The 27,410-nt window shown below is 33.0% G+C and overlaps 1 protein-coding gene across 1 annotated transcript in view; it reads right to left on the minus strand.

The window, feature by feature from the left end:
- PIK3C2G (phosphatidylinositol-4-phosphate 3-kinase catalytic subunit type 2 gamma) overlaps positions 1 to 27,410 on the minus strand; it is a 270,689-nt gene that overhangs the window by 49,330 nt on the left and 193,949 nt on the right. Inside the window, exons 27-30 of the mRNA XM_016124109.2 lie at positions 23,266 to 23,422; positions 16,124 to 16,233; positions 2,545 to 2,731; positions 1,930 to 2,051 (exon numbers count right to left, since the gene is read on the minus strand). Of these exons, the coding sequence (XP_015979595.2) occupies positions 1,930 to 2,051; positions 2,545 to 2,731; positions 16,124 to 16,233; positions 23,266 to 23,422 (576 nt within the window). The remainder of the gene's footprint in view (positions 1 to 1,929; positions 2,052 to 2,544; positions 2,732 to 16,123; positions 16,234 to 23,265; positions 23,423 to 27,410) is intronic.

Genomic DNA, 27,410 nt, shown 5'->3' on the forward strand with positions numbered 1-27,410 from the left:
TTCTAATTATACTTTCTAGATTAGGTTTAGTTAATTTTCATAGGGTTTCTCTTAGTAAATTCACAAGTCAGAGGAAATCTTGCCCTCATCTTTCCTTTACATGCATTGCTGTAAGCCTTAACAACTTTGGAACTGTTAGCATACAAATATCGTTCGGGGAACATAGGACTAAATGTTCCTCTCTCCACACATTGCTTAAATAGTTTTAAAATCAATTTAGGTACCACAACCAGGCAGTAGATGTTGAGCGAAGAACAATCTTAACTAAACTGAAAATCGGGAAGAGGCATATTACAGAGTTTATTAGCACTTTTAAGGTTTTGCAAATTATCATAATATGTATTGGAGAGATAAAAGTGTTCAACAGAGAAGTTTTTGAAACAAAAAAGGACAGCTATTTAACAAGGATTAACATACTTCTAAATCATTTAGTAGTAGGGTATGATGGCAGCCACAGATGATTAATTCAATATATGCAGCCAATCTGAAATTTTTTTACTAACATTTATTCTTTCTCAGTATTCTATCATATATTTTTCTTGGTAATGCTTAAAGCCGATATTGCTTTTAAGAGTTTCTATAGTGACACTGTTCTTTCCAATTTCCTAAACATGTTCTTTTTCTAAATTTGTCAACTTCCTGATGCTTATAGAATCTGTATTTTGAAATTGCTGTGACATCTGCAAGTATAGTTTTTCATGAATGTGAACTAGTCAGTCTTCAATGTTTCACAATATCCCTCTATCCATTGATATATGTACTTAGCTTTATATTTTGGAAAGTGATTAAACCCTGAAAGCCTAGTAAAAATCCATATGTACAAAGTATGTCAGGTCATGTATGACTTTCACATTGTTAAAGGACCATTTACTTAACAAAAATCTCAGTGTAGACAAAATGACATTTGGTTTATCAATATGCACATATTGGTGCCAATATCTTAATTTCTGGAAATTTACCCTTTTAAAGTGAAGATACACTTTTGTTATATACTGAAGTCTATGATCTATATTTGGCTAATTCTAAGTGATAAATTTTAGGTTTGAACAGAAGTTATTTTTATTATTTTTTAGTTTTCTTGCATTTAATATTTTTTCCATTATAACATGAATGAAAGAAGTGATTTTTCTGGACTAGTGGTAACCAGAGTGTAGGGGATGGGGGAGGATGGAAGAGGTAGACAGAGTAAAGAGGGTCAAATATAGAGGGGTTGGAGGAAATTGAACTCTGGGTGGTAATCACACAATAGAATATATAAATGTCAAATTATAATGTACACCTGAATATTATATAGTTGATTTAATAAAAATTATCCCCAATAAACTTTAAAAAATAAAGTAATTGTTGCTAAAAATTTTTTTAAAGATTGCTTCAAAATGAGAATAACAAATTATATTTAGAAAATCCAAATTAAAGTTAGTAATTAATGACAACAAAAGTGAGTTGATTTTAATAAATTTTACTAATATACTAAGTGATGTTAAGGAATTTAATTTTGGGAGGTACAGCAAATAAATATATTAGAGTTTTTATTGCAATTACTTGTTGAAAGTGTAGATTTATCCAATTTAGTTCTGCATTTTCAATTTCAATTTTACTTTTATGGAAAAAACTAAAAAGATTAAATTTTAAAATGGGCAAATACAACAATTTTCTTGATAACTGATGAAAAAATGAAATCTGTTCTGAATTTTTCTATCTACAAAATCAGTGGCCGGAAGCAAACAGAAAATTGTAAACCTTATTCTATTTTATGAGACAAAAAGTTCTTTACTCTGAGAGCAATACAGATTCTCTGCGGGGATCAGTTCAATGGCATTGGAGTCAGAATGCTGTGTTGCCCACAAATAGAAAATCCCATAACCATAATTTTTCCTTATGTTCAAGGACAAGTACTGAAGGTAAACACTGTGGAGGACAGTGCCTTACTCTGGGAGAGTCAGTGATGCAAACTGCTTCTGAAGTTGGCTGTGAAGTTTTGAAAACTGATCAAATGATTTTTCTGTGAAGCTTGTTTCGCTGTTACTGTGCATCACCTGGATTAGATATAGCTGCAGAAAATAAATAGGCAAAAATCAAAAGACAGCAATATCAACCTGTGATATATTCTGAAAGTTGATTTTATTTAAACTAAACAAAGGAAGAATCTGCAAAAAAAGTCATCAGGAAAGCTAAGAGATGTAATTTGCAATGGCAAAATTACCTATAAACATATTACATAAAGATATCATAACCTTATGTGGTGGGAACACTGCCTAATTTCTGCTATTCTTTTCTTGTAGACACCTTAATTAGCTCTTGATTTATATTCTACCACAGGAAGGGAATGTTCTCTTTGATGGTTCTCTTCTGATAGATTTGGTTGTTACGATTTCTCCTTCGAATGTCCTCTTTAGTAGTACTTATGCTCAAACTGTAACTGGTTTTTCATTTTCATAGTAAAAGCAAATATTATGGTATCAGAAAGGATGTATAGCGTAGTAAAGGGGAGTCTGAGATGAAGTCAAATGATATTTAAATCAAGATGATTGACTTGAGACTTACATTACTAGTTTTCTTGCTGAACCCTACAATTGTCGCTCTTTGAATTGACCTGCTTGCATGCAGCATACAGGATTCCTGGGAAACATTATGAGAAGACTTGGCAGGACTTATGGCTGTCATTTGTGCAAGTGTGTGGATCAAGTTATTCAATTTAACAGGAAAACACTCCAGACTTTCCTTTATTTTCCTATAGAAATGAAAAAGAAAAGATAATGAGTTACATTTCCCTGAATTGATTCATTTATAATTTATTTCCTCATGTTTGTTAGATATGGAAGAAGTCAAGAACCGTGGATATTTATTTGGAGCCATGCTATTAAATGTTATTTTTATGAACTTTGAGTTCACATTTTGAGTTGTTAGCAAATATAAAATAAACTTTTATGGTGAAATATAAGCCTGTTATTGTAGTATTATATTTTAATTTCTTTTAGATTTGTTTTCCACTTTTAGGGATTATTTTTTTGAAATTGAATTTTAGTCTATAATTATTTAAAATAGTTTCGAAATTCCTGAAGTTAATGCTACAACAAATATGTATTTCAAGAAGCCCAACATCTATTCCTATACTCTGTATGTTGTTCCTTCCCTCTCCCTATATTTAAACATTTAAAAAAAATTATGGTTTAACTCATATTGTTTTATTTTTAATTTTTATTCTTATATTTATTTGCGTTCCTCTTTTAACTTTTTTTCAAATGTTTTATACTGTAATACTGTATCTAATATAGAAGTATTTCATATGAAATGCTTTTCACTCTATGGCCTTTTTTTGGTTTGTTGTGGTATTTCTCTGATTTTAAAGTTTTTAAAAAATTGTACTTAAGAAGGTTTGCAATTGTATTCTAATGGTATAACAAATATCTTATATATAATACCCTTTATCCTCATTGTACCCTCTTCTCCAGTGTGATTTGCGGTGTTGTCCTTTTATCCTAGTTAATATTATAAAGCAAAAAGTATGCTCATTCTACTTTTCATTTGTGCTTTCAATTCCATTTCCATTTTTAAAAAGCTATTGTATCCACATTATATTGTATCTATTCTATATACATGCAGTGCAGTCTCTGTTCTAACAATTATTAAATCTTAAACTCTCTAACAGTCCCAATGTCCACAGCTCTCCAGTCATTTTGATAATCTGAAGCTAATTCTAGTCTATATACATGCAGTACAGTCTCTGTTCTAACAATTATTAAATCTTAAACTCTCTAACAGTCCCAATGTCCACAGCTCTCCAGTCATTTTGATTATCTGAAGCTAATTCTAGTAAATTCCTCAGGAAGTACTAAAGGAAGTAACTTTCTGCGTTCTGGATATTGACAGTAATTTGTCTATAGCTTTTATACTTTAGAAGTCCCTTTGGCTAGATACAATGTTCTTGGCTCACTTTGTCTTTTTCGAGTGCCTTAGAAATATTCTATTTTCTTCTAGCATAAAGGATTACTCTCCCAAACTCTAATGGCCTACTGAACTTCTTTCCCTTATACATGCTTAGAGAAAGTTTGTTTTTCTTCAAGTCCAATAGTTTTTCTAAAATATGTTTCAGGTTTGTTATTCTTGGTATTTTTTTTTTGAACATGTATTGTGCTTTCAATATGTAATTTCAAGTCTTGATTTTTCAAGGAACTTCTTAAATTACAATATTAGTATTTATTAAAACACTAAATATACAACTTAGTTTTGATATCCCTTTATTTTGGCTTTCTTTTTCAGGGGCTCCCTTTGTATATCTGCTGGATCTTCATTGCCTTACTTTATTTCTTTTATTTTAAAAGTCTTCCTTTTTTCATCTTTTTCTCTTGAAGCATCATGTTGTATTCTTGTGTTTACCTCTATGTTCTTTCTAGTTTACTGTTTTTAAAATTATTATTTTCTATTATCTATAATTTTTTCTTGAGTTCATTCGCCTTATTCCTGCATTATTCAAAATTGTGAACTCCATAGTTCTCATATCTTCATCATTTTCTTAATTTCTTTTGGCTTAATTTGAAATATTAGGATATAGTTTATCCCTTTGTTGAGAATGTCTTTCTGGTATGCTATCGTTGTAAGGATGTACTTTTCATCTTATTTCTCTTTTTCCTATTATGATTTTGTGTAACATTCAAACATAATCCATTTTGTTTGCTCATTTTAATATATAATTAGCATTCCTGAACTTTCAGAAAGGAGCAGAGGGTTTTCAACTGTCTGAAGCTCCCTTTTCTGTTGCTTTCACATGATGATGAAAAACATTATTTCATGCTTTCTGAGATCCTTTGCTTCTCTCCTTACTCCCATTTTTTTCCCCTAGATTTTTATTTTGCTTCAATCTTAGTTTGAATTATAGTTCTTGTGGTTTCTCTTCAATGTGAGACTGTTTTCTGGAAGGGGGCTCTAGTTACCTTTGAGAATTCATAGACTTTTTAAAGCTTTTCAGATTTGCCACAGATCTTTTACCCTTCCCAGTTTTGAGTGTGTAAAAATCCCTCCCAGTTTCGGTTGTTCTCAAATTGGCTTGCTCAGCTTTTCACTGAGTACCTGTTACCTCTTTGGAGTCTTGTTCTCAGGTCAGTCAGATGACTTGTTGCTTCCTTACTTTCTTCCCATAAGATGTTGATACACAGATTTTGTAACTAAATGGTTTGCTCCTACCTGCTTATATTTTAGGGTTCTTCAGAATACCTTGTTACCTAGTTTTGTTGTAGATGTTTATAGTTTTGGAGTTTTACTACCTATTCATTCTTTTGGTTTTATGGAAGAAATTTAGGGACATTAAAAAACTTGACTTTTTATAATATATAATTTAAGCAACACAGAAGTATATTAAGTAAAATGAGAAAGTTTCCCTTCATCCTTCTTATCTGTCTACCTCTGTGTCAATATGGCGTGCTAAGTGCCCACTGAGTCCGCTCTGGCACTTGGTGACTCTATGAATGAGTGATGTCCACAATGTCCCGTCTTCAACAGCCTTGCTCAGCTATAGTAGATTCATGCCTGCGGTGTCTTCATGTCAATACTACAGTTCCTTCAATAGCTATAACTTAATAATAAGTCTTGAAATCTAGAAGTTCTTTTATTTTGTTCTTCAGGTGTTTTTTTATGATTCTAGGCCCTTTGACCACCCAAACATATTTTAGAATCAGCTTATCAAGTTCATCCTTACATATAATAAATATGTAAGGATTTTGAATAATATTGCATTGAAACCATAAATCAATTTGGGGAGAATTAATATCGCTACAGTATTGAGACATGCAATAGATGAACATGATATTTATCTCCACTCAGGTCTTGTTTTATATCTCTTTGATTTTAGAATTTTTTTTCCTGTGGAAGTTTTACATATTATTTTGTTGGATTTATTCTTCAGTTGAGCACATTTTTATATGGTAAATTATAAATGATATCTTTTCCTAAATTTTATTTTAATTAATGTTATATAAGATTTTTTTACTAAGTAATTCTTACAATATATTTGTACGATCTTTTGAAATTTATACAGACAGTCATGCCATGTAATCTGCAAATAATGATGGAGTTTTTGTCACCCTTTGACAGCTAAGATGTCCAGTTCAGTGTTAAATGTAAGTGGTGATAGCAAGGTTTGTTCTTGATCACAAAGGAAACACTTTCAATATTTTAGCATTAAGTATATCTTCTGTAGGGTTTTAGCTATAGGTTAAAGATATCTTTTCTATTTCTAGAGAGGTTTAAAAAATGAGAGATTCTAAATTTTATTAACTGCATTTTTAATATCTATTGAAGTGATCATATGTTTCCCCTTTCATTTTTTCTCTACTGAGTCTCAAATGTCTATCTTGTAACTATTTATTTTACTAAACACTTGTTATTTCAATTTTTTTTTCATTTTCTGGGATTGTTTTATTTGTTGTCTTATTCATTTGGAAAATAAAAACATAGAAAAAATTAAATATAGAGCTTGATTATTAATACAGCAGGCATTATTTTTTGCCTGACATTGATAAGAATGCGTGCAATATTTTACTTTTAAAAGTATGATTATCTAAATTTCTTTCTATTCTGAGCTTTCTAAAATTTTCCAAGAGAAATGGATGCTGGCTGTAATCAGGTACTACTTTTCTGGGTTGGCTTTTATCAAAGTTGCAATGCCTCCTTTACAACTAATGTGCCATGTCCTCAAGGTTAACAATGTAGTTCAGTAATGTTTAATAATTTCCCCCTCAATTTTATAAAACTTCAAGCCCATTAATCTTGTTCTGGTATTAGACTTTTTTGAATACATTCCAAATTTTTCCATTATTATACATCAATCTAGGCCAAAATTTGCTAAGAAAGTTAAAATATTACTCTGATCACTATTCTTTTCCACAGTGTACATTATTTCTGAAGATGTTCTTTGAATTTATAGTACAGTGTAAAACATTAATTTCTTTCCTCATCAGTCATTAAAGACACGAAGATAATAATAGGAGGATACCACTGATCATGACTTATGGGTACCCATTCATTCATTCATTCATTCAGCACATATTTACTGAACATATTTTATGTGTTAGAGTTGAAAGCTTTAGGGTGACAGCATGTACTCACTTCTCATGAAGATAGACCTGTGAACCTCACAAAAGTTTCAGCTATGTTCTTTCCTTATTCTTATAAATTGCCCAACAGTTAAGATGTAAGAATAATGGAGATGAAGGATAAATTTTTATGATAAGCCTATAGTTTCAAGGCAGACTTTCACCTAAATACGTCTCCCATCTCTCAGGTGGCAGATTAACAGGACAAAACAAATAGTGCTTTAATATGACTAAACTTGGGACTGGTGCTCCCAGAGCAGTAGATTTTAGGTCTCTGTGAGGATCTGATTTATCCAGGTGGCAGCTCTTTGGTTTATTTTACAGCATCAGCAGTATTATGCTTTGGAGCATTCTTATATTACAGATCCAAAGCAGTAGCTGGAAGGTCTAGTTCTTAACTTTTATAAAAGAAACATCTGGGCAGTCTTGATAATTCTAACATCTTGCTAGGCACCATTCTATATCCTGGGGCATACAGGTGAAGGAGAGAAATTAGATTCCTGCTCTGAGGGAGTGTATATATATATATGTGTGTGTGTGTGTGTGTGTGTGTGTGTGTGTGTGTGTGTACCCTTTGACAAGTACTGCACTAAATGCCTTATGTTAATCTTTTCATCCTTAGAGGAAAGCAGTAAAATTATTTTATCAATAGATAAGAAAGACCAAGAAAGGTAAAATGCATACTAAGGGTGACATCATCCAGAAAGTAGTATCCGAAAATTCCAACTCATGTTTATCTGACTCCAAAGTCTTTGCTCTCATCGTGCATTATTTATGATAAATAGTCTTTCAACTTTGTTTTTAAAAAGAAATAAGCTGATAGATTTAGCGTGGAATTCCCAGGTGGAACAAAGACACTTCGACAATGATCCTTTAAATTTTACACAGAAATAATGCTTGGGTAGAAGAAAATTTATGGTACTTCTTGTGGCTAGATCGAAAGGGGCCTATAGTATGCATGAAATTTCTTAAGCCTTTGGTCCTATCTTAAAAACGTATACAAATTTTATTCAACTTTATAACATATACATTTTTTATATGCTATAAATATTTTAAATTCCTTATCATCAGAAACAATTGCTACTAACAGATTTCCTTAGCTATGTTTATGTAAATGGGTAATTGAGTTTATCAGTCTCAGAAAACTGAGCTGAGTCTAGGAGATCTAATCTTCGATGTCAGGTTCAGCATCTAAGCAGATTTCTTTTTTCTCAGATGAAATACTATAATATTTTAAAATTCACATTTATATTAATATTTGACTACAAAAGGCAAAAATTTTTCATTGCTTCATGAGCCACATCAGAATAACCATTGAGGAGAGAGATGCCTAAATTGCTATAGAATGCCTGTTGAATGAAAGTTCTCAGGCAACATTTGATGGAAATTTTAACAAGAGCATATTTCAATTACCAAAATTGTTTCTATCATTGTGCAGTTTGACAAAATACTTGTTTTACTGGTCAGTCTCTCTAATAGTATCAGGGAAATATTGCTCAGGAGACCTTTTCTGTGAAGGAATTTGCATAAGAATGTTCTTATTTTACCACCGACACTATAATTTTATCATACATAAATAGAAGTTACTCATTCCCCAAGAACAAATTTCTTTATCTAGCTCTCAAACTTCATTTTCATTGCAGTGATTTTGTCATGTGCAATAAAAACATTACTTTTTAAATTTATATTGGCGTTATTGACTATCCAGCTCTGTTAGTCATTCTTAAGCATTTGCAGAGAACCATGAATTAATATAACTTTATCATAATTTCTTTTATTCTATGATGAAAAATAATAGTTTAAAGTTGAGTTTATAATCTTTGAAATATGTGACTAGTACTTCCTCATATTTAAGCCTTTAAAGTATGCTATGAAGATAATTCTTATTTTGTCAAAAATTTATTGTAGGGGGTTCAGAATGAGCCACCCCAAGATGTACCTCAGTAGTATGTGGATTATTGTGAGCTAAAGGCAACGGAGCCCCTATGGGCTCAAGAGAAACTTCTGCTCTCCACCTGAACTAGAACATTTTAAATTAGGAGCCTGACTCACAATAAGACTTAAAACCAATAATGACTTTTATCTATCTATAAGGTAGGGAAAACTAATAATTACTGAACCTGTACTCTCCCTGCAATTATCATCTGACGTCCCAAGGTACATTACCTCATCTTTAGCTCGGAATGCAATATTACCTCAATTTCCCTTTCTCTGAACCTTTCACATGGGGTCTCTGACTCTCCATATATGTGGGCTTCCCATACATATGTATGTAATTACACTTGGTTATTTTTCTCGCTAATCTATTTTATGTTTATTTGATTATTAGAACAACTGAAAGAACCTTGAGGGTAGAGGAGTTTCTGTCTCCCCAACATTATACAGGATCAATAAGTACTCTAACCCATATTTTTTAACCAAAACATTAGTACTCCAAAATGAACTCAATGAATAATCATTGATGATGCATTCTGGCTTTACTATTTTTTAAAAAACAGTTCTTTTCAATTAGGTTTTATTTTTAAAAAGTCAAGATTTTCTGTCATGGAAAAGAGAGCAATAGATGATTTTGGTTGCACGCGTGTGTAGTGTATATGTATACATATGTGAATACAAAAATTTAAGTTTTATATTCTAACAGAAGGTTAAAATAAAAAGTTTAAAAGAAATACAATAGATACTAAAAAAGGATATTTTATGTTAATCCTTGTGGTTTTGATGGCATAGAACCCTAATTTGAGAAACGTAGCTATAAACATAGGTATTACCATGCTCTATCAACTAATTTGAAGACACTAAAGTTAAAAAGCGTCTCTATTTGTCTGAGATTATCAGAGCATTAGGAGTTTTATATGCAGGTTTTGTTTTTTTCCTTTCTGAGTTTGCTTAGGATTCAGGGAAGAGAACCCATTATACCAGAAATCAATTTTGTTCTATTCTGAACTCACTTATTAGTTCTGCCTGTGATCTCAAGAAAGTCATTTAGCCTTCAGTAGACTCAATTGTTTCATCTATAAAACATATTGATGACTAAACCATGCTATATCTCAGGATTGTTAATAGGCTCAAAATAGGTATCATATGAAAAGTCATTGGAAATAAATAATATGAAAATATTATTTCATAAAGATTGCTACTTGTTAAGCAAAGAAATGAATATGTAAGTGTCCTAAAGGTAGCAAACTACACATAGAGGAATACAAGGGAAAGCAAATGTACAGTTTATGGTTCTGTGAATACCGAATGGATAAACTCTCTTGAAATCCTACAAAAGAGATATTAGATAAAGATTAGAGTAAGAAGCAACGTTAGAACTTCTTATCTTTCTTAATTTTTTTCTCCTGCTTCATAGTTTAGAACATAGTTTTAAAAACACCAAACTTTGCTGATTACTCAGTTGAAGTTTCCAGTCTTCAGAATTCATCTACAAGGTCAACGAGTCTTATGTAAATGTCACCACAGGCACATAACTCTGCATACAAACAGGAATTCCAGGCTCCATGGCCTTAACTATGAATCAGTAATTCTTACGAAAATTCTCATTACAAAAATTGCCAAATTAGAGCAAATGAAATAAAGAAACTAAGGAAAGGTTGATGGGTTAGTCTTATTATGTACGACTAATGTGCCAGTGACATAATATTCCAGTTTCCCACCCTCCTTTCCCCAAGCCAGCTTATTTTATTGATGATTTTAACATGAAGTTTTATCCACAGCAAGAAAACAAATCTTAACATGCAGTAATATAGAAAAATCAATAGTGATAAATGGCGCTATAATTAAGGTAATAAAAATCTTTAAAATACAAAAACCAGATTTAAAAATAGCAAATTAGTTTAGTCTAGTTCCTCGCTAAATCCCTGGAATATAGCAATTTTATGCAATGCACAGGGTCAGGAATACCAGTGGAGATTGACTGCTGCACATAGCTTTTGTGGAGATAACAGCTGCTGTGAAACAGCGCCATCCGGACTATTTATCTTTTTAAATTAGTGATTTCTGGTACTCTTGGTGGGTACATTAAACTTTTCAAATACCTTTAACCTTTAGACTGATAGTCTCTCGAAGAGTTCAGGATATCTTCTTTTTAAGCTAATAGCTAACGTGTATCCTGACTTGATATTTAGGCAAATTGAGTGAATTCTCAGTGTAACATATAATTTAAAATCAGAGACTCTTCTATTGCAGAAATTTAGAACAGCGACAAAGCTATCAAACCAAATATCACAGCATGTGTGGCTGGGCCATCAAATTTAGGAAGTATAGCATTTTTAAAAGCTGTTATACCTGCAATTAAAAAAAGTACTTTATAAAGTAATTTTAGTTCAGGCTAGTTTTCATAATTAAATTTTTGAAATGGTAGACTTTCACAATGAAAAAAGAAACCACTTTACATTTCCCTTTAAATTTGCTTTCCTAGTTTAGGGAAAGTTGGACATCATAATTGCTAATTTCTCTAGGTTCTGTTTTTTTTGTTTTTTTTTTTGTTTGTTTTTCTTGTGAGCTTTTTTTTCTGTAGGTATTAATGGTTAAGGGGAAACAATTTTTGACCCTTTTTTGTGGAATTACAACAATCCATGACATGACAATTTTGCAAAGTACTAAAAAAGCATCACAAAAATATAATGATAATGAAACCGGGGGTCTGGATCTACATCCCATACTCTCTTTCTCAGTTATGAAAAGAAACTGGATAGAAAGCCACTGAACTGTTTTGAGACATTTAAGCATAAAGTATCTTATCTCACCTGTAACCATGAGAAATAAGGAAGAGGAATAAGAGGAACATTGGGAATTTCTGGCACTGTGTCTGCACACGCAAGGTGGTTCAGGGGCTCTGACTCCTGTGTCTGTGATGTGGAGTCCTGGAACATTCTCTCTGGGTGTCATCAACATTTCTACTGGCTTCACAGTTGTACCTGTTGGGACAGTCATTGTGTCTGCTCTGCCCAATGGCCCTTCACAACTAAGACTGTTCTTTCTAAAGCTCACAGGTTAGAGAAGAAGCTCTAGGTTGTTCTTTGTGAAGGGGTAGACCATGATAGGAGTAAGAATGGGCAACAGAATCCGTGATGGCTTTTTATGAAGAACCATGTCCAATAGGGGCAAAGGCAACTAGTTAAGTCAATGAGTTATAAATGGAATTTATACTAGAGAATACTGGCCAATGGACAAAGAGTAGTGGAACATGATAGACGGAGATAAGCAGAGCAGAAGGTTTCTGTTTCCATTAGAAACTAGCCAGACCCTATTGGTTTCTGGGGTTTGTTAGGTTACAGTTTGCAACCATGTATATCTTTTTCCCCAAAAATACCAGATAGAATACCTGATTCTTGAGACCAGAACACCTCATGAATGCAAACTGTTTGTGTTTTGAGGTTTGAAGTTTTGTTTAGCTTCAAGTTACCTTGAATTTCATCTGAAGAACAAGAGATTTTATATTCATTAAAGCAAAACTCCTGCATGGCAGTCCAAATGAAATACTGGGAATACTTGGAAAAATTCCTCTCACATTTTTGGGGGAGAGAATGCATGAAGTCAAAAGCACGATCTGTATGTAGGAGTGGAGGTAGGCAGGGAAGTTTACATTTAATGATCTCAGTCTGGACTGTGAAATAGGTCATCTATTTCAAAAGACAGCTAATCTGAGGTTTGAGGGTGATTGAAAATTTTCAAATAACCCGTTTGGACAGGATTTTAATGGATGGTTGCCTTTGTTGCCTAGCAGTGGGCCCAGCAGAGATATTATATGAGAGTATCGGTTTGCAGGGACTGAGTCATGATCCTTTCTTGATTCTATTCAACAGCACTCAGCTGAAAGGGGAGTATAAAAAAGTAAGGGAAGTAGAGAGGGGAGTTGGCAATGATGTGAAAAATCTTTGTGGCTGGCAAACCAATTTTTTTTTTCATTTTTCTCTAAGTGTCATTAATTGTGATACAATTTTGAATGCCACACAGAGAACAGCATCCTTTGAAAGTCTTATAATCAGTTCTTAACCCAGAATGTGAATACCCAGGAGTGGAGTAGGATCCTGTATTGTTCATAAGTAGAGTACTCCCTTGGAGAGGCAGCAAAAACCATTTCTTTCTTTCAAGCCTCAAGCAGCGTCAAGAAGGGTAACCTCTTAATGCTAATACTGTAGCATTCAGACTAGGGCGCTTCAGGTAGCTGACTACCCATGCTGTGTCTCAGATAGCTCAGTCCTCATTCATGATTCAGATCTGTGAGCTTGGTGGTGGGTGGGGAAGGGTGGATTTTCTTGTCTTATTTTTTTAACTGTGTTTTAGCAATGTCAGAATAAACAGGTGCATAAAACACTTTTAGGTTATCAGAACAAAGAGAACAAGGAGTTTAAACAAACAGAAGCTCTTGTAAGTACATGGAGTTAATGACCCTTATTGAAGCACCAAAACCAATGCTAGATCTATTGGAGAACTTGGTTCCTTTCTGTAAATTATGTACACTCTCTACAATTTAAGTTTCTCCTTAAGTTTAGAAATTCATGTGTTGTCAGGGAACACAGTTTAAGGTAATATTACACAGAAAAGTATCAAGTGCATATAATTTTTAACATTTATTTGCATTATGTAAAGCTCCATTTTTTTTTTAAATTAACCAAGCTACTTTGATAAATTCACTCTATACATGTGTAAGTATCAGCTAAAGAAATTTAAAAATTTTAAAATATCTAAATAATGGTGAGATCTTAAGTAACTTTTTTTTAAATGGTAAAGAATCATGGTCACTATCAATTGAGCTTTCTTGAACCTCAATAGAAGATTCTTCACAGTACTGGGTGGCATGTGTAATAGAAAAGATTCTCAACACTTGATATGTACACACTGACCAAGGACCTTAGGACCGAAAGACACACCGAAAACAAATTAAATCATATCTAAAAATAAAAGTATGTAATTGAGATTTTAAGATAAAATATACTAACTGAGAAAGCTTTTGGAAGTTAAAGGGAGAGTGAATCTCATGAGAGATTTCTCTGAGGAAAAAGGGGGTATATAGAGAGAGTTTCAAAGCATCTATCTAGAAATGGGCCAAAACAGAAAAAGGATGGAAGGTGACTGCCTTGGAGTCATTAGTCAAATGATCCCATGGGGGTTTTCTAGGTCAGAATTATAGCAAATCTTGAATCGAACACCCCGGGACACCTGGTGGTGGCACAAAGATAATAGTTCTGCACAAAGATAATAGTTCTGAGAAAGGACTTCTGTCCTTCACCAAGGCTTGGAATATTCATGAAATCAGGATTAGGGCCTGCAGAAAGGTGTAGGATCTGTCTTGGTTAAATTGCAGCCAGTGTGGGCTCTGACGAACCATGAGAAAACTATGGACTGAATTATGAAGCAGCACATCTCCCGGAGCCTGCGTGTGGGAGGTGATTTTCAGCACACAGGGTAGAGTTTAAGACCCCACACTCTGAAGCATGGCATCCTAGATTCAAATCTTGGCTCTCTCCCTTGCGGGCTGTATCCTTTGGTAAATCATTTAACCTCTCTGGGGTCTCAATTTCCTAATTTAAAAATATAGGTAAGAATGATATTACCTCACAGGCATGTTATAGTGATTAAATAAGTTATGGAATTAAAAGCACTTAGAACAGGGCCTGATGCAGAAGAAGCACTGTATTAAATGTTAGTCATTATATGCCTTTTATATAGTGAATGTTTGGTGTTTAAATTGTATTTTCTGTTAAAGTTTCAAATATATTTTAAGGGGAATAGAGCTTGTTTAATATTCAGGTATTTTTGGAAATGGAGAAATAGGAATATGTCCCCTGTTTTGCTTGGGAGAAATTAACCAAGAAGTATATTAATTAAGTTGATATATTGGACAGTCCATAATTCAGTAATAAGAAGTATAGCATAAGAAAGTACATGTCCTGTAGAATTATAGAAAGGAAAAAATTAGTACTAAAATAATCTGAGATGTTTTCATGGATAGGATACTAGTTGTCCAGAGTCTCAAAGTATGGGTAGAACTGAAAGTTAGATAAGACTCCCCTCTGTTTTGGTAATTTATCGGAGCATTCCTGATGAGGTTATAAATGTGAGTTAGATAACAAAGCAGGAATGGATGTATATTGAAAAAGTGATCTACCCAGAAAAGGATTCATTGGGGAATAAAAAAGAGGTGGGGTGTATAAGCCTTCATAAAGACGATCGGATTAGTCAAATTTAGATGACTAGATGCTTTTTAAGTCTGCAATGGAGAACAATTTTTTTTTACTATAAAGTTGTAGAAAGAAGTTTAATTAACAGCATATACTACATAATATCTGAAAGTGAGAAAATTAGCCTGGCAGATATGCAGGAGGTGATATACTAGCTCACTCCCAAGAAGTTACTGGCTCCAGATCTACTTCCCATGTTAGTTCATATCCTCTTGAATGGGAAAGGGAGATGAGTCAACCCAGGCATATCTAAGATCATGCTCTTTACAGAATTGGGTATATCAGGTGAAATTGGGGGATGTGGAGGGATAAGACTCTGGCCAACAAAAAAAGCATATTTACATTTTTCCTTTGGCCAGGAGCTTTTTACATCCGGTATATAGTTTTTCTTTCTTTCTTTTTTAATGGTAGGAGGAACTATCTGTAAATTATAGCACTCTAATTGCGCTGTCCAAGGACTGACACATCACTGTATTGTCATAGAGATGAAAGTAGTGAGTCCATATCTCATCATAAATCTCTTTTTCCAAATTGTTTTTCTGGACATAGTTCAAGTAGAACAACTGATTTATTTATGTCAGCCCTTGCTCTTTTCAGTGACCTATTGAACAATGTGTTAGATGAACAGGCTGGTCAGCAAATAACAGCGTGCAGGAGAATTACTGACTGAGGCCTTGTGCTAGCGATTCCCATTGCTTCCTTTCTGCCTCTTGGGAAAGAAGACACAAGGTGATTCTAGAAATGACAGCTTTATACCAATGACTGTTCACCCCGAAAGCATCTCAAATGTGAAACATGTGTCTGTATACACGTGTAAGTGCACACTCATTCATCCACAGCTAACCTTACTTGGTAAAGTAACTAGTTGCTTCCAGGTCTGTGTCTTGTGGACGAAGATTGTTATGCACATATTTCAGGTCTTGGATTCCATTTAGTTCAGGCAATCCTGCATGTATCATCTTAGCAAAACAAACAAACAAACACACAAGCAAAACAAAAACAGAAAGTCTCAGAACACATGTAAGTGAAATCTTATTTGGTTATGTTCAGTTAAGCTTACTTGGTTGATTTTACAAATAGGTAGGCGCTTAAATTTATATAGCGATGCTTTTCAGTTTGTAAACATAAATGAATATAAATTCATGTTTTTTAATTTCTCATATTTAGTAGAAGCAGCAGTAATAGTAAAAATTAAAACCAAAAAAATTGTCAGTTTGCAGATTAATAATTTAACTTTATCATAAACCATTCAAGTAAGTATGGTAGTATTACTATCTCCATCTTATTTTCTTATAGAAGAGGCATATTCAGCATGGGACAGTAAAAATAATAAGATCTCTAATGTCAGAATTTCTGGACCCACCATTTAAAATCTGAATGACCTTGAAAAAGACTCTTAACTCCTTTGAACCTCCATTTTCTAATTTTTAAAGTAGATATAAAAATACTCAACATATCTTGGGAGACGCAAATAGCTAATGAATAAAAAAGAACTTTATACATTATAAATTATTACACAAAAATTATACCACAATACCTATTTTAAAGAAGAAAACTTTAATCCCCCTGAAACTGTAATTGAAGTGTCCAGGTCAAATGCTATATAAGTACATAGGATATAAACCTCATCCCGCTGATTCTCATTTTATGTTCTTTCATGAGTATGACTCATATTACCTGAACACAAGCTTCTCTAGTTAAGTGGTGATTGCATTTATTAACGATTATTAAAGCAACGAAATAATTAAAGATATAATTGTACAAAGGTTCAAGTATTTTTCTGCCGATCTTTAGAAAAGTACTTTATGTTATAGTGTAGACGGAAGGGACAATATTCTCTTTAATTATTAGGCAAAAATATTTGAGAAAAAACAGATCTTTTGAAATAAATTTGAACTTTGCAAAAAATAATAAATAAGAGGAATGATGTCATCAGTACCTCTATGACTAAGGTGATAACTTATTTCCTGCTCTGGAATAGAGGTACTCTTACATTACAGGGAATTTGAGAATAATGCTGTTAATTCTAAAAATAAAGGGTAAACTGAGACTATGCTTATGCTGGGTGGGTGAACTTGTGATTGAATTGATGAAGTTAAATTAAGAAAAAAATGGATTTGAAACTGTTCTCCTTTCTTACTGGACCTACCAAGGCTGAGGGAACAGCATTTACAGATGTACAGAGGAGAACAAGATATCAATGAGTTGTTCACAGAAATAAATCCAGATTAGCTTTCTGGAACACAGGGTATCTATTCTGTGGGTGAGCAACAAGAGATGGGGCTGAAAAGGCAAGTATGATAGGATGATTAAAGAATATAAAATATTTTGTACTTTATCCTAAAGGCAGGAGATAGCATTTTTAGTGTTTTAAATTGGCAATAAAATAACTGAATTGTATTTTAGAAAGATCATTGTGGTTATGTTTGATAAATAGACTAAAGTGAGGGAGGCCAAATAAGAGGCTGGATTTAGGAGACGGTTAGGAAAGGAGGTAAGATATTGGATTTTAAATATATATATATATATATTTAAATATGTATATTTAAATATATGTAGAAGGTAGAATTGAAAAAACTGGGCGATTGGATATATTTGGAGGGCTGGATGAAGTATAAAGCATATAGCTATAAATATAGATTTGGGAGTCATTAGCATATAGATATTAATTGAAACCATGGAAATACATCAGGTAATCTTGGAAAGTTGTCAGCTGTCTCTCCTCATGGATGATCTAGCATCTCAAATTCATGATATCTAAATTTGAACAAATTCTTTTCTCCCATAAGCTTTTCCTCCTCTTTCCTCTATCTTATCTCCATTTTCACTTTCGCCACTGTCCAACTAACAGGACTATCATATCTTCCTTGATTCCTTCTTCTTCCTAATTCCAAATCTCAATCACCGAATTCTATAAAAACTACCTCAACAGTCTCTTGTAGTCATTCCCTTTTCCATTGCAACTATTGTCTCAGTTCAGCTCCTCATCTTTATTTGCTTAGAAAACTCGAATAGCCTTTTTCTAGTTCTCCAACCCCTATCTCTCTAATCGTATAACTTCTGAGTTATCCGTCTAAATGATGATATTCTCTTCATTAAAAATAAAGAAACTTTTAGGTTCTCAGGTGTTAATACATTAAAGTCCAAAATCCTTATTCTGATCATAAGCGTCTTTCACAATTTAACTGCAATTTGTTACTTCAGCCTTGTTATCTACACAGGTCTCCATCTGTACCACAGACTGACACTTGATTGCCTCCACTTCCTACACATGTCATGCCCATACTTTTTAAACCACCATGCATACTTATATTTTCCTCTCAGTCAGGATTCCTTTCCTCTCTCTCCTTGTTTATTGAAATTCTCTTTGAAGGCTCAGCTCAAGTGCTTCTTCCTCCTCAAAGCACCACAGATCCTCTTGATAAAATTTAATTACTGTTTCTTTTGTACAGCAATTATATCTTGGTCCCACCTTTTTCACAATGCTTATTTATGCCTAGATTTTATTATGTTTTGTTCATGTATATGTTTGTCAGGTTAGATTTTAAGTTCTTTGAGAATAGGATCTGGGTTTGTATTCAGTGTTGAATTGTCTATATTCCCTAGCATAGTGCTTTGTAAATAGTTAGAACTTAATGAATGTCTGTGAAATAATGAATGAATGAATGAAAAAATATCTGACCCAGTTGGGTATTGAAAACCAGTAAGTAACAAGTCTTAAAGTCAATCATGGGGCAATAAATTCCCCCAAACAACTGGAGAATAGATTAGACTTTATCTTGTCAGTTCTGTACTTAGAGTTCTAGAGATATCTGTGTACTTATTGAGGAAATTTTCCCCTTTATCACACTGTGATTGTCCATTTGCTGAGAATAGCCTTCTTCCCTAGATCTGAATTGCTTTATAGTTTCTCTGGACATCCTCTATTTACATCTGCTAGCTTTAGACTCTGTCAACATTTCTTCGGGTAGTAGACCCTATACTTATACCTTTTTCTGTCAACACACACACTACACACCAGTGACAAGTGAAGATGGCTTCCAATCGGAACTCCAGCTCTCTCCTTGTCATGTGGCTGATAAAAAGTAGCAAGTGCTGACCTTGCTCTGATGTTGTGCTCCATTCCTTAGAAAGGAGGCTTTGAGTGCTGTCAGTCTGCACATCAGAGTAAAGATGGCCTCAGACCTGGGTCCATTTAGCCATTTCTATTCTCTGACCCCCAGAGATGTAGTTCAAGTGCCTCTTAGCTTAGATTACACAGTAATAACTTTAATTGCAACAATAGGAAAGGTAAAGGGTGGTTAGTACAGGTAATGAATAGCTATAGGTAATTAACAGATAAGTTCCTTTTTAAAGCATAGAGACATTTAAAATTTTCCTACTTCTGTTCTCCTTCTACTAAACCCACATCTATTTGATAATTATGCTTCAGGAAGCAGACACTCTTCATCACCACATGGAGAAGTTAGAAAGATTTCTGCTGGGAAATATCTGATATAATAATAAGTATGATAAACATTTTAAACTGGGTGAATGGTCCCTGTGTTCTTTGGAAGCCCTCCATAATAGCTGATATTGATTTTTTAATGAGAGAAAAGCTGATGAAATACAGGCTTTTATGTTAGTGAATTCAGCCAGTAATACCCTTGGGTCTCCTACAGATGTTTTGCTTTTAAGCAAGATGGGAATTTCATGGATTATTTTTTCCCTGCTTCTCCCAGGAGTAAATAAAAAGGACTGTGGATATCTGGAAACATGTCACTCTCTACCAAGGATGAACCATTAACTCCAAAGTAGATTCACCAAATGCTTTTGACTCATAACCCTGGGTACTGACCATTCATGGAAGATTGAATTTATAACTCATATTAAGTATTTCTCAAGTTCTAACTGGATCATGATGCAGATCGATTTCTTTTTAAATGAGTTAACTCAACAAGAGTCAGTTTGAGAGAAAACTGTGGAAAATATAGATTACCCACATAGGTAGAATATAATCTTTCACAAATTTAAATTTGGTTTTATTTTATAAAAAGCCATACCAGAGGAAGTGTTGTCCTGAAACTATTACTGTTGCTTTAATTATCTACAGAATCCCATAAGAAACCTGAAAAGAGGAAAATCAAGAGGTAAATGACCAGAAACAGAGGGAATAACACACTGCTGTTTTACATATATACTTAGTCATTGGTCTAATTGGTCCAAATTGCTTCTGATCTGTTTCAATTTCCATGAGAGTCTAAATCAAAGATTATGTGTTTAGTCTGAATTAGTGTTCTTTACTGCCAAAATTTCCCCTATAGCCTCAAAGTCAAAACTCAAATAATTGAAACATAGGGAGATTTTAAAAAATATATTATATACCAGAAACCTTCAACATCTGATTTTAACATTATGTGAGGAAAATTATTTAAATACTTGATTAAAATACTATATATTTACTTCTTTTAAATAAAATAAGACTACATTAACTCTATACTTTAATATTATTTAATATATTATGATCTATGCTAGAAGTGTCTTTTTGGGTAGAAAGATTACTAAACAAGAGAAAAAAATTTCACCAATAGCTTTTCAAACCTTTTTTTTATATAAAAAAGAGGTGTCCTTTCACATTATTTTAACATGCTTACTTGTCATTCACCATAATTTAAGTGTCACCTGAGAGATACTAGGAAACTATATTTGTGCTCTTCTGCATTGAGTTTATTTTTTTATATCTTTTTAATTTTTATCTTTCAATTAGAATTGACATTCAATATTATTTTATATTAGTTTTAGGTGTACAGAATAGTGGTTAGACATTTATAAAATTTCCAAAGTGATCCCTCAGATTAGTCTAGTACCCACCTGATACTATACATAGTTATTACCATATTATTGACTATATTCCCTATGCTGTACTTCACATCTCCCTGACTATTTTGTAACTTTGGGTTTATTTTTAAAATGTCTCTGATGGGTTCAAGTCATTGTTAGTATAGAACTTCTCTTGTATGTAGTTATTTATAACATTATAGACATTTAGAAAGCTGGACACCTCATTTCCTTTTGTACATGAATTTTATCTTCCTTATTAAATTAAAAATTTTAAGACTGACCGAACCTTATATGTTGGTGTATCCTCCACAGTTTTTGGCATACAGTAAGTATTCAAGAGCTTGTGGATTCATGAATTAGAACCTTCTGGGGCTCAAGAAGATATTAGAGTTGATGCTATCTGTATATTTATTGTGTAAATGGAGGCAAGGTCACTGACTACGTCTTTGTATAATTTCCTTTGTGGTATGAACACAGGTTAGGAACCGTAAGCCATCTCATAATTACAATATGACCTAATAGAATTGGGAGATAAAATGCAAATCTACCAGTATGAAAACTGACTTTTACTGGAAAGCCAACTTGAAGATTCTGGGGATAAGCAGAACCTTATATATCTGGTTTACACGAGAAGAAACCAACATGTCTTTCTAAATGAAGGGCTTTGTGTTTATAATATTTTTAGAAATTCCCAGTTTTCAAGACAGAGAAAAGAGAAGTAAGGTACATGTTCTGTTTTAAAGTTAAAACAAGGATCCAAGTCAAATCTTTATTGCAACAAGGTCAACATTTATTCAGCACTGCCCAATAGAACTTTTCTGCAATGATGGAAATTTTTTATATCTGTGCTCTCCAATGTGGTACCATTAGTGCATGTGGCTACTGAAGTGCTACTGAACACTTGAAATGTGGCTAGTGAGCCTGAGGAGTTGAATTTAAAATTTTATCCAATACTAATTTATTGAAATTTAAATAACCATATGTGACTATGGAATACTGTATTAGACAGTACTCTTATAGATTAATAAGGATCTAGTATAACAAATTAATTGAAGCCTACTATAAGACAGATACTATGCTAAGTGCTTTATATTAATTATCTGATAAAGTTCTTATGAAATGTAAATCAATTAATACACATAAAGATTTTAGCATAGTGCTCATGCAAAGCATTCACTATTAGGTTAATGTATTCATCAATGCTACATCTATAAGGTAGATGCTATTATCTTCATTTAATACATGAGGAAACAGTCTTATTGGAGTTAAGTAACATACCCTGTGGAACGTAGCCAGTAAAATGCCAAGTAAAAATTCAAATGCAGGAATGGCAACCACCAAGTTTGTACATTTAATAGCAGTTAGTAGAATTATCGTCAAATGTAGGCTCTAAACCAATTATTTTTGATGATCATATTGACTACAAAAACCATGCTGATCTACTAAAGGTGTTTTTTTCTCCTACAGTTTGCTGCAATTACTAGTATGAATGTATGTGCCCAAATGAATCACCACATTCTTCTCCCTGAAGATATTTCTACCAGATCCCTCCCCTCTCATCCTGCATATCTAATTGTCATCTCTTTGTATTGGACAGTGGAATGAAACATTGCCTTTTACCCTGTTGATCAACGGAGAACACATAGGACCATGACTCGATAGACCCAATGTATACTAGTAAACGTAGTCCTCTCTGGTTGAGTTGCTAGCAAGTCGCCTCACATTTTTGACCTTCAGTTTTTAATCTAGAAAAAAGGCAAGTGATCAAAGGCAGAGATTTTGAGAGAAGCCAGGAAAAATCCTTACCTGGTCTACATCATTGGGTTGCTGTAAAGTGTAAAGGTGATAATTGTTTTAAAAAAGCACTTTAGGAAAATTCCTAAAGCGCACTGCAACTGATATAATATTCTAAATTACTGTCCTTATTTTTTAATCAAAATGTATATAGATAACCCTGACTATATCGATGTTGTCATGAATAGAAATATTTGCAATAACCGTGAACCAAAGCAATGAATTATTAAGAAATGTGTAATGGTACTTTTAGTTTGTTCATTTCTTTCTGTTTCAGACAGCCCTTTGGGGAACTCCAAGCCATTAGCAAAAATAGACTACTGAAAGAGAGACATAAACGAAGCTTATTATTTTCGTTGTTACCCCAGAGGACTTACCATTTCTAGCAGATTTAGCAGTAGTCGGCTGTGCCTTCTGACAATATTATAAGCTCGACAGCAAAGCTCTACAAAATCTTGGAAATGCTGTGGGTTTTTCCCACCCTCTGTAATAAAGTATTCCATCTCTGAAGTAAAAATAAAAGGAGCTCGGTCCCTGTAAACCAAAAACAACTTATTTTCATTTAATTTTTTTTTTTGTTATTTTTCTCTCTATTCTAATAAATGAATCACCTTCATTGTGGGACAGCTGGAGAAACTTACTAATTGTAGAATTTGGATAATGAGCTGGGGTGCAACAGAAAGAGAAGGAACAGTTATTTTCTATCATCCTATATTGTCTTAAATTTTTAATTCCAAATTACATTGGATGAGAATATTATCCACTAAAACTAATGTAAGGACAAATTAATAATGAAAGTGATTTTACAGAACATATATTTACTGATAAATTTTGAAATGATAGAACAAGATCATATATTTGACTTCATGGTATTTTTTTTTCTTTGCAAATATGTTGACCCTATAGGAAAAAAGTTTCAGGTAAAAGCTGAGATATACAATGACATGTTCTTTCAGAAGGCAATCTGTGAAGAAAACAGCTGTAACCAATTTGTTATCATATACTTATTAAGAGAAAAAGTTGTAGCTATATTTCATTTCAAACTCGCCCTAATAAAAGTGCTTATCAGAAAGCAAGAAATATAAGCAGACCATGTTGGTATGTAAGTAATATTGCCCCTTGGAAAACAAAGGATCAGAGAAATGATCGTTTCCCTTATTTTTGTCAGGGTTTTTTTTTTTTTTTTTTTCATGTTATTTGAGACTTGAAGAGACAGGAGATGAAGCGTCAGCACTTCTAATAGAGACTAGCAGAGGAAAGATTGAAAACAACTCTCTATGATGAAGTCTCACTCACTGAATAAGAAAAATGACACAACAGAGTTTTGATACCAGTTTGGCCTATAAATTTCTCTAGAAGCGTTTGAGATGAGAATACCGTTTTGAATAAAAAAATTATCTGAAAAATATTTTTGAATGAATTGAAATAAAACATTATTAAATTTGAGATTAGCAGTCTAGATATAACTAAGCAGTAATTGAAAAAAGTCATGGACTATTGAGGAAGCCTCTTAATTATTTTTTTCTTTTAATGATAAAGGAAAAATGTATTCTTTACTGTTGCTATACTTAGCTATTTCAGTAAAAATGGGATGGACTTAGTTAACCAGAACTTTTAGAAGTGTAAATATGCAAGTCAGAAAGCAACATCTCAGGCATTTTGTGGCCGATCTGGATAGTGGGACAGCCATTTTGTGGCTGACTAGATTTGGTGGCAATGTATTTTAAAGAGAATAAATAACCTACCTTTTTTGGCTGTGGTTATTTTATTTTTTTTATTATTTAATTTCAATTTATTTTATTTAACTTTATAATTAATGCTAGCACCTAATTTTAGAAGGAAAGACTGCTATAATAATGCCCTCAGCTTTATATTCAGTCATTCAATTATTCATTCAACAAAATTTATTGAGCTCGTAGACACTGATGAATGTGTCTTAAGAATAAAGTCCAAATTTTAAAAATTTTGCTCGCAATCCTTTTATATTTGGCTTTCATTGACTCATCTAACATATATGCCGTGAGTTTACTTTACAGCCCCTTTATTTTAGCCAAGGTGGGAGCAAAGATTTGAAAAGATGAGATATAGCATGGATTCTAATTCTGGACCTGCTGTGTCTCATCTCTGAAATAGATAATGCTTAGCTCTTAGAATTGCTGTGAGGATTAACTGAGAAAATGTACACAAATGCCTGACGTGGAGAAAGAGCTACATACTTGTGAATTGCTATGATTTGAGGCTCTATGCAGAGAGCACAGATTGCAAGCCCTGCTAGCCAAGTTTCAAATTAGGTTTTATCACCTACTAGTTCTGTGACTCTGGGTAAATTATTTATTTTCTTCATGCTTCAATATCCTCCTCTGTAAAATCGCACTGAGTACTTGACTCCTGGGATTAAATAGATTAATGCATATAAAAGTGCCTAGAACACAGCTTGGCTCATAGTAACACTCAACCAATGAAGATACTGTTATTAGTACTCAAACTAATAAGTCTCCATATGAAGACTTATCATAGCTAAATTTCTCTCTCTCTTCAAAAATGCCATCAGTAAAATCTCATTCTTCCTTCGAAGTTTAATTTACTTCTGACTCCTCCAAGTAACCTCTTTGGTTGAATCAGCCCTTAAGCGGAACTTTGGATTCAGTAACATCTTTCATATATTACTCACCCATGTAGTCAGACTTCCATAACCAGAAAAAAAATATTAATTTTATATGTAAAAGTTTTCCAATAGTTTTTCCCCTACTCTCTATACTACATTGAATGGAACTTTGGAAATAATTTTAAAAGCGTCTTAAATTTATAACTTCCTGAAATTTTCTTTTTCTAATGTAATAGCTGCTTTTCTCTTCAATATAGAAAAAATATGTTTTGCCAAATTGATTTCTCTTGGAAAGTTTTTGTAGTTATGCTCAAGTTTGTGTACTAACACATTTCCTTCTTCCATGGTAACCACCGCTATAAATCAGAAGAAGAAAGACCATAGCAGAAAGACAGATACGCAAAAGAAACATCCAAATCAGAGAAAAACCGATAATAATATTGAAGAACCTAATTTTAGCTGTGTTTAAATATTATCATAGTCTAAATTTTTTAGTAAGTTCAATGAAATAAAATCTTGCATCTTTTCTATGTGATTTGCATGGCTCATTTATAATCAATTTTAAAATAATAAATAAGACTAAAATTTTTTTATAAATAAAAATAAGCCTATCCCATTCCTACAGGTTGTAGGAGTCATAGCTGGGACATGGTTTATTTGTCCATTCAAATGTGAACCCAATCCTAGGTTTCAGAATTAATGTATTAGAGCCTATGCCTGAAGTAAAAGCAATACTTATAAATCTTAGATATAAATTGGTTGTGGCAAGAGAGAAGATTGAAAACTATTTAATCTCTTAAAATCTATACCGTTATTGAGTTCTGAATCATATGTTAAAAATTATTTACAGTTGTACAAATACATCAGAACACTTTTTGTTGTGATTATCTTACTTTTTTTTTTCCAGATTAGTGGTTTTATCATTACTTGACTAAGTAATACCAGAATCATCATTATTAAGCATTTACAGATTGCCATTGAACTGAGGATACATAGAGGTTTAGGATATGTCTCCGCTCTTTAGATGACTCGAACCTAGCTAAGGAGGCATGCACACAAAATGTTAGAGTACTATACTTATTTATCAACAGATATTTATTTAGTATTTATAATATATATGTGCAAGGCTTAAAATTAAAAAAATAATATCCTAAAAGCAATAAATTTATTAAATAGTAACAATAGTGTTTTGAAAAGATCCCTCCATCTGTATAAGGAGAAGAATTTGGAGCAGGGAGAGTACACGTGGGTAGATCAGACAAGAGACTTTGCAGAAGGTTTTAATTAGATATGAGCATATCTTAGGTTAGGATTGTGATATGCAGTTACAGAGAAAAGGGAAGATTTATGAAATACTTTGAAGAAAAAATCTAAAGAACTTCATGATAGCTCAAAATGGGAAGGAGAATATGTGCTAAAAAAAAAGAATGTTAAATATTTGGCTTGTGTATTGGGCGGACTATAGTGCAACATTTAAGTGGGCTCAGCTTTGAACAAGTTACATTTGAGGTACCTTTGAGATAAGAGCAGATGTCAAGCAGGTATTGCAATACTTATTTCTGGGTCATAGAGAAAAGATCTAGGCTGGAGGTGAATCTTGATTTCCACTTTGGGGAAGATTTGGGCATATTTTTCCTTATTCTTGCCACTCAGAACATTGAAAACCCTATATGTACAACAAACCTAAGGAAGATCTGAAAGGCATAGAGAAAAGAGCTACTAGAAACCTCAGGACTCAAAAAGCGACACAGTTTTCTTTTGTCTCACATACTCTAGACATAGCACTCAAGAAACTGGCAATCTGGAAATTCCAGTAGGTGCAGACAAAAACTCCCCAAGAAAAGCTTACTCTCTTTAGCTAAAGGTTCAAGAAAGCACTAGCTTCATAAGACAGAAAATATTTAGACAATAATTACT

Source organism: Rousettus aegyptiacus, unplaced genomic scaffold (assembly GCF_014176215.1).
Source record: "Rousettus aegyptiacus isolate mRouAeg1 unplaced genomic scaffold, mRouAeg1.p scaffold_m13_p_2, whole genome shotgun sequence".
In the NCBI taxonomy this organism is placed as follows: domain Eukaryota; kingdom Metazoa; phylum Chordata; class Mammalia; order Chiroptera; family Pteropodidae; genus Rousettus; species Rousettus aegyptiacus.